The sequence below is a fragment of the Lithobates pipiens genome, unplaced genomic scaffold (assembly GCF_037356315.1).
Source record: "Lithobates pipiens isolate NorthernLeopardFrog02 unplaced genomic scaffold, aLitPip1_a1.2 Scaffold_22, whole genome shotgun sequence".
In the NCBI taxonomy this organism is placed as follows: domain Eukaryota; kingdom Metazoa; phylum Chordata; class Amphibia; order Anura; family Ranidae; genus Lithobates; species Lithobates pipiens.
In genome coordinates, this window is record NW_027507784.1 from 43,077,758 (window position 1) to 43,085,970 (window position 8,213).

General features: G+C 44.9%; 1 protein-coding gene across 1 annotated transcript in view; it reads right to left on the minus strand.

Moving 5' to 3' along the window:
* The window catches only part of LOC143925668 (NFATC2-interacting protein-like), a 26,874-nt gene extending 24,160 nt beyond the window's left edge, over nucleotides 1-2,714 (minus strand). The window contains exon 1 of the mRNA XM_077450131.1: nucleotides 2,587-2,714. Within this exon, the coding sequence (XP_077306257.1) occupies nucleotides 2,587-2,619 (33 nt within the window). The 5' untranslated portion in view covers nucleotides 2,620-2,714. The remainder of the gene's footprint in view (nucleotides 1-2,586) is intronic.
* Between the last annotated feature and the right edge of the window lie 5,499 nt (nucleotides 2,715-8,213).

Consider the following 8,213-nt stretch of genomic DNA (forward strand, 5'->3'; position numbering starts at 1 on the left):
ATTCTTTTCTCACAGGAAACAAAAAGCTGGCCTCACACCAGTAAGAATTTACAAAAAAAAAAAACCCCACACAGTACAATTTTTTATTTAACCACTTAAAGATCAAGCCTCTTTCTAAGATTTGTTTACAAGTTAAAAACTTTTTTTGCTAGAAAATCACTTAGAACTAGGGCTGAAACAACTAATCGAATTAATCGACAATGAATCAAAATTAATCGATTACTATTTTCATAATCGATTAATCGGCCAGTAAGATAATGGGGTAAAAAAAAAAAAAAAAAAAAAAAAAAAAAAAAAAAAAAGAGCCCTTTATAATACAAAAAGAGCAAATAATCGCTACTGTAAATATTACTTTCACTGTTTTACACTAAAAAAAATTAACCCCTTACAGTAGTGATTACCTGCTTTTTTGTACTATAAAGGGCTAATTTTAGTTTTTTTAACCCCATTATGTTACTTATCGGAGCTTTTTGCAGAAATACACTACAGTTCATATACATGGTTTCCTATGGGACACATTCACATCTGAAAGGGTCGGGGACTTTTAAAACGCAAAATGGTGCTTTATTGGTTCAATATACTTCAATGGAGAAGCGTGTAATGCATTTTTGCAGCAAATTGTGTTTTTTTAATCTGCCCAAAAAAAAAAATGCAAATTGCAAATCACGTGCGCAAAAAATCAAAAACGTACAGCAAAAAGCACTGCAGAAAACAGATCAAAGGCAAACTGCATAGGTGTGTACCGAGCCTTATGCTGGTCACGTCAATCAGTTTTCAGGTGAGAATATTCAGACAAATAAAAAAAATCTTTGTACATTCGCTGAATGAAAGAATTTTGTTTGAAATTTTCACTTGTTTTTAACATTCTGTTTTTAGAATGAATGTAATTTCTGAACGAAAACCACATACACTGTCTGAAAATGCCTTTTACTAAGACGTTTTCTATTTCCAAATTTGCCCGTCACTGGTTGAAAACGAACGTCAGTTTGACCCACTTTTTTTTTTTAAAAGGTTATTAATCGAAACAATTGGCCAACTAATCAATTATGAAAATAACAGTTGCAGCCCTACTTAGAACCCCCCCCCCCCAAACTTTTTTTCTAACACCCTAGAGAACAACATGGCGGCCATTGCAATACCGTAAATAGGGCTCACACCATATTTGCACATCGGTCTTACAAGCGCACTTTTTTGGGGAAAAAAAAAATAAAAATCATTTTCATTAAAAAAAAAAAAAAAAAAACCATAAAGTTAGCCCAATTTTTTTTTCTATATTGTGAAAGATAATGTTATGCCGAGTAAATTGATACCCAACATGTCACGCTTCAAAATCACGCCCACTCGTGGAATGGCGGCAAACTTTTACCCTTAAAAATCTCCAAAGGCAACGTATATATATATATATATATATATAATATATATATATAAAAAAAAAATTCTACAGGTTACATGTTTTGAGTTGCAGAGGAGGTCTAGGGCTAGAATTATTGCTCTCGCTCTACCAATCACAGTGATACCTCACATGTGTGGTTTGAACAGCGTTTTCATATGCGGGCGCTACTCACGTATGTGTTCGCTTCTGCACGTGAGCTCGGCGGGATGTGGCGTGTTAAAAAAAAAAAAAAAAAGTTTATTTATTTTACCTTTTATTTTTACAGTCCTGTCCGAGTTTGATCCGTGTGCAATGCGAATTTAGCTCCATAGACTGCAAAGTTTGCAGTCGAATCGCAAGTACACAAAGAATTTGCAATGCAAAAATCGCAACGCAATCGGATTAAAAATCTCACCAGATTCGCACCGATTAGGGTGTACCGACCCCAACCGCCCCACTCGTTCTGGGCTGACATCATGGGACGTTGCTCAGTCTCATGGGGAGGGGGGGGGGGGGGGGTGCACAGCGGCAATTGTGGGCCCCCGGTCACTGATGTTCTCTCAGTAAAGAGCCAATGACCGACTTAAACCCATGTGACCGGCTGTGTCCAATCACCAGTGATTGGCTCTCCTCGCTTCACACGGACAGTGCAAGGAGAAGAGCCAATCATTGGCCTCTCCTCCCAGAGAAGACATGTACTCAGTGCTGCCCCAACAGTGTCCTTCAGTGATGCCTTTTAAGTGCTTCTCCCTGAAGAAGCCCCTGATGGTGGTGAAACGCGCTGGGAGCACTTTGCAGTGAGCACTTTGCAGTGAGCGAGGGAAGCTCTTTGTGTCTGATGAGGACACAGAGCCGGGAAGGAGGAGATATTATAGGTGTTGGTGACTTCCTGTACCATTAACAGCCACCCCTCCCCCCATTCAGGTGTCACAGGGACAGGAAATGAGGAGAATCCCCCATTGGGGGGGTCACAGACATGATTTTACAGGTCACATGATCCCGACTTTCAGAGATCCCAGCCTGTCCAGAGACACACACGTTGGCAGCCATCCATCCACCACACGTCACATGACTCCCGACCCCTTGGCACAGGCTGGGACTTGTAGTGCCACCTCAGAAAGTCTCCTGTACAGAAGTCAGGAGGAGGTAGGTAGGGACCCCGGTATGGAGCCGCACAGAGGAGCGCTCTGCACACACGTCGCCTCACTACTCACATCAACATACACCACTCTTTCCGCCATCTCCATCTCGACTTTTATCCTTAACGCCGATTGGCCCAGCCGCACGTCACTCGCCGCTCATTGAGCGCTTTCCGCGTAAAGGCCCGCCCACTCCGCGGCGAGGCATGATGGGAGATGTAGTCCGTATAAAAAAAAAATAAAAAGGAGGCGTGACACATGGACTGGCGCAGCGATTACGTAGAAGCCCGTGCTGCTGCTGGTCGTAGAGGAAGGCCTGAGCTCAGAGATGATGTCCTGTGATTGGCTGAGCTCAGAGATGATGTCCTGTGATTGGCTGAGCTCATTGTCTGGAACAGGATTCTTTTATAATGCGTGTTCCTTTATGTGGCTGCGAGGTCTCTCCATAGATCGGAGGGAGCATGCGCACTAGGAGGGCGCACCTTGCTCAGACTTTACTGACTGTATGCTGGTGCATGGCTGGAGGAGAAAGTCAGGAATTTTGCATTTTCAGCATGGAATCTCAGGAGGGGGTCTCCATTAACCACTTAAGGACCAGAAGGATTTACCCCTGCTGCGTGACCGAGGCAATAAGCGTATTTAGATTGGTTTGCACAAAAGTTATAGCTTCTACAACATTGGGGATTTTTGAATTTTTTATTTTACTAGTAATGGCGGTGAGCTGCGATTTTTAGCAGGACTGGGACATTGTGGTGGACAAAAGCGGACACTTGACACTTTGGGACCATTGTCATTTATACAGCGATCAGTGCTATAAGAATGTACCGATTACTGTGTAAATGTCACTGGTAGGGAAGAGGTTAATACTAGGGGCGATCAAGGGGTTAAACATGTTCCCTGGGAGGTGTTTCTAACTTTGTGGGTGATGCGACCTATTAGAAGAGAGAGATCGCTGTTCCTACCTAGTAGAAACAAACTGCTGACAGAATGAGGATTTGTGCATTTTACACATACACTGGCTCTTGTGCCCATGATCACACGTGGCCGGTGGACATCGCGGCCGCCGACCATGTGCATCCTGCCCCCCACCCCCCCGCAGCGGGCACACGCACCTGCTAGAGCCTTTTAAAAGGAGCCGACGTACAGCTTTGGCGATTTGCGGTAACGTGCCGACCTGCTGCAGTATGACGGTGGCAGGTCAGCAAGTGGTTAGAGAACTCTTTAGATTTTTACTTTACTAGTAATGGCGGTGCTCTGCGATTTTTAGCAGGACTGGGACATTGCAAAAATTGGACACTTGACACTTTGGGACCATTGTCATTTATACAGCAATCAGTGCTATAAAAATGCACCAATTTCTGTATAAATGTAACTGGTGATCAAGGGGTTAAGTCCTATGGAGATGTTCCTAACTGCGGGGGGAATGGGACTGACTGGAGGAGGAGACAGATCGCTGTTCCTGATCATGAGAACAGCAGATCTCTCTCCCCGTTCCCTATCATTACAGAGATATGATTGTTTACATTGACAGATCCCCATTCTGGCTCTTTGGAGCGATCGCGGGAGGCCGGCAGACATCGGCTCTGGCAGGCGCCTCGCACAGCCCTTAAAGCGCCTGACATACACCTACGGCGATTTTCCCAGCCATGCCAACCTGCTGCTGTATAACGACGGCAGCTGGTCAGCAATAGCTGGGGGAAAATAAAAAAAGTCTACTCTTGTAGTAGCTCTGTGTCGGTGTTCCGTCAGATTAGGTACCAGAAGTGACGGTCCATCAGCTGTGCCATGCGTTCCATCGCTGGCAGGTTTGCTCATCTGACAGAACACCTGCAGCCACAAGGCGACAGCGGCCATCTTACTACACCCAGCTACCTCTTAAATCTCAGTCATTTTCGCACTAAACTGAGGGGATATAAATATAGTATATCTGCTAACTATTGCTAAATGTACTGTGAAATTCACCCACATAGTTGGGTGTAGCAAGATGTCCACTGCCGCCTTGTGACTGCAGGTGTTAGATGAGCAAACTTGCCATCGGTGGAACGTCACTTCTGTTACACAATCTGACGGGACACCTGCACTGCGAGGGTTGCATGCCGATTGTCCAGGGTACAATTTTTTTTTTTAAATCAGCAGCTATAAATACTGCATTAATACATTTTTTTTTGGGGTGGAACTCCACTTTACGGCAGATTAGTTAAACCCCCCAAAACAAATATTTGTTGTAGCAGTTTATCAAGCACAAATTCAGTAAATAAACAAAAAAAAAAAACACAAATCTTAGACACACCTAAAAACAAAATTATTCAATCATATTCCTCTCAATTATGCACTTTCAGCTTTTTAATGGTCACAGGAAACCGAGAGCCACACCCCAGAGGCAATGCATTACTCATCACTTCCAGGTTCTTACAAGGTAGAGATCATCAGCACATGGATGCTCGCTTATCTCCTGTCTCTATCCAGCAACATCCAACATGGGCTTCCCTGCTCCAAAAGGTGGAGCAGCAGGGCCCAAGAAACTTGGTGGTGGGCACTCTAATGGGGGTCTGCAAGAGTCATTGGGCAGCTGTACAGCCAGTTGGCTAGTCCAATTTACACCTTCCAGGCTACTGTAGCATCGGGGGGGGGGGGGGGGGGGGGGCACACACAGACAAGAACCCACCAATGTTGTAGACACGCAACATCCATCCAAAGTAGAAAAAGCATTAAAACCAAAACCAGACAGACATTCTCAGCCAGAATGCCATTGAACCATAGGGATGCTATGGTTGATTGGCCTCCCATCTGATGGGATCTGGATAATCCAGGGCCAATGCAAAGGGGGGGCCCGCCAACGCAAAGGGGGGCCCGCCAACGCAAAGGGGCTTTTTTCCATTAACCCAATGCATTTGTTTTAGCAGGGGCTCCCAGAGACTTTAGGGTTCCTTTAGACTAGAATAAAATGTTTGAGAAAGGCTGCTTCAAACTATTTTATATCTCACATTGAAGTACTATTCATGGTCGATCTTTTAAATTTAATCATCCACCTGGTGTCTGCTTTGTGAATTGCAATTTACCTACCGCATCATACCTGTGATGTGATCTGGGTGAGGCCGCTACATGTGGACTGTCCGCCGACTCTGCAGGGTGCCCGATCCGCTCTTGTGCAGAATCTTGAAGTTCAGGATTTTCAGTTTTTGTTTGCAGGCAGGCGGGACCCTCCTCGTCGGCCCCCAGGCAGGCGGGACCCTCCTCGTCGGCCCCCAGGCAGGCGGGACCCTCCTCGTCGGCCCCCAGGCAGGCGGGACCCTCCTCAACATCTTGTATCACAATAGGATTGTTGGGAGGCAATTTTGGAAGCTGGTGACAGGATGGATAAAAGCTGTAAGTGACCAAACAATGGGAGTCATTGCATAGTTTAAATGCAAAAAATAAAACTTTAAATCTAAAAGTTTAATTGCCTTATATTTGTCTTCCCTGGTTTCTCTCTCCTCCTTCGATCAACATGCTAATGACATGAATTAGTGGTCACGGCGCTATAAAGGTTTTCCTCTACTTGTCAAAATATAAACATTTCTCTGTAAGCAATAGAACCTACCGCTGGTCTCAGATAGGGGGCCACATTGGCCTTCAGGAGTTCCATGTATTGTAAGAGTTCTATTCCGTTATCAGAGTTGACTTCACAGTGTAGAGCCATCAACATTTTATGCCCCTGCATAAAAGGTCTGTGCTTATCAAGTGCCCCATGTAGACGACTCTCCCAAAAGACCCTTATGCCGCATACACACGATCGTAATTCTCGTCGGAAAAGGCTCTGATGGTTTTCCCGACAGAATTCAGCTCAAGCTGTCTTGCCTACACACGGTCACATCAAATTCCGATCATTTATAACGCGGTGACGTACAACACGTACGACGTGACTAGAAAAAGGAAGCTCAATAGTCAGTAGCCAATAGCTTATGTCTCATAGTTGAATCTGAGCATGCGTGATTTTTGGCGTGTCGGAATTGCCTAAACACGATCGAAATTACCGATAGAAAGTTTTTCCGTCTGGAAAATTGATAACATGCTATAAATTTTTAGCTGGCGGAAATTCGGTCAGCTAAATTCTGATGGAGCATACACACGGTCGCATTTTCTGATGAAAAGCTCTGTCTTTTTCTGGCCAGAATTCTGATCGCGTGTACGCGGCATTAGACATGTCTACGCAGTTTTTTCCCCCCCTGTGCATACTTCCCTGACCCTTAAACAATGCTTTATGCTTTGAACTGCCTAGAAAGGCTCAAAGGTGTATTTTACATGCAATTATATACTATTTTGCTATAATCAAGCAGAAGAGCTTGAAGCTTTAGTAGTTGGTGGACTTCAGTCAACGCATTCCTGGGTCTGGATAGGGGGGAGAAGGGTCATAACTTCTTGCAGGGTTTTGTTGCCAATTAGGTCCCCGTTTAAGGGATACATCAACATTTGTTCTGGTGATCACTGTTACTGGGACCAAAAATAGGAGGGGGGGGCCCCACATTCCAGGCATTCCAGGACCCATGCTGAACACCAGAGATTGGCTGCTTGGCACAGGCACCGCTTTATCCAATTAGAGAACACTTTACATTCGTTCAATAAACGCAAAATAATTCTCTGAATGGCGCCCATACCAAGTAACCGACCTGTATTCAGAATGCAGCAGGGCAGCCACTTGATGTGGAATCCAGAAGCAAATAGAGATCACCGGAGTAGTGGTACCCCACTACAGTGATTTCCAGGGGCATCGGCCAGGTATGGTATATTCATAGTTACACTGGTCCAAGCTGGACCAATGTAACCATGTATAAAATATCCATTGCCATTTGAAAAAGTAGGTGGTTAGCTTTCTGATGGGGATTCCAGTTCTGGTGATTGAGATGTCCAGTTCCTGGTTTTTAGGACAGAAAACTGAGAATCTTCCCAACGAGGTCACAGACCCCAATAAAAGCCTATCATAATACAAGTAGGATTGCACCGATACCAAGTATTTGCACAAGTACTCGTGCAAATGTGCCAATACCCGAGACAGATACCTTTTTGTGGTGCGATTTGAGCCCCTACAAAATTAATCTTCACTAGAGGGATCACCAGCCAGAGGCATGCATCCCTATCCCAGTTCATCCCTTTAAACAAAACCAAATCCAATGGCCTGCTTTGAGCCTCTGGAGTAATAAAATTCCTGTTGCCTGGCTGTGTGTGTGTGGGGGGGGGGGCCCTCTACGGAAGTGCTATATACTATACTCTGATCGAGATTGTGTCAGCTGAAATATTTTGAAAACCCAATTTTTTTCTCTCTCAAAGACAAACTTTGTCCCTCTGCAGAGGGTGGAAACTCACCAGGACCTACCATTAGCAGCTGGACTATTGTGAGGGACTTGAGCAGAGAGCTTCTCACCCAAGGTGCCGTTTGGGTTCCTCTGGGATGCCGCAAGCACGGGATCTAGTTTGCCTTGGATCAGCGTCATAAGTTACATAGTTACATAGTTAGTAAGGTTGAATAAAGACACCTGTCCATCCAGTTCAACCCGAGTGAGTGTCTGCAATTGTCCCCAACCCTGTACATTGCACACTCACATCCGTCCCTACTCTCAAGGAGCCCACAACCCAAGGTCCTCATTCTTATACTAGGGTGAATTTTGGACAGAAGCCAATTAACCTACCTGCATGTCTTTGGAGTGTGGGAGGAAACCAGAGTACCT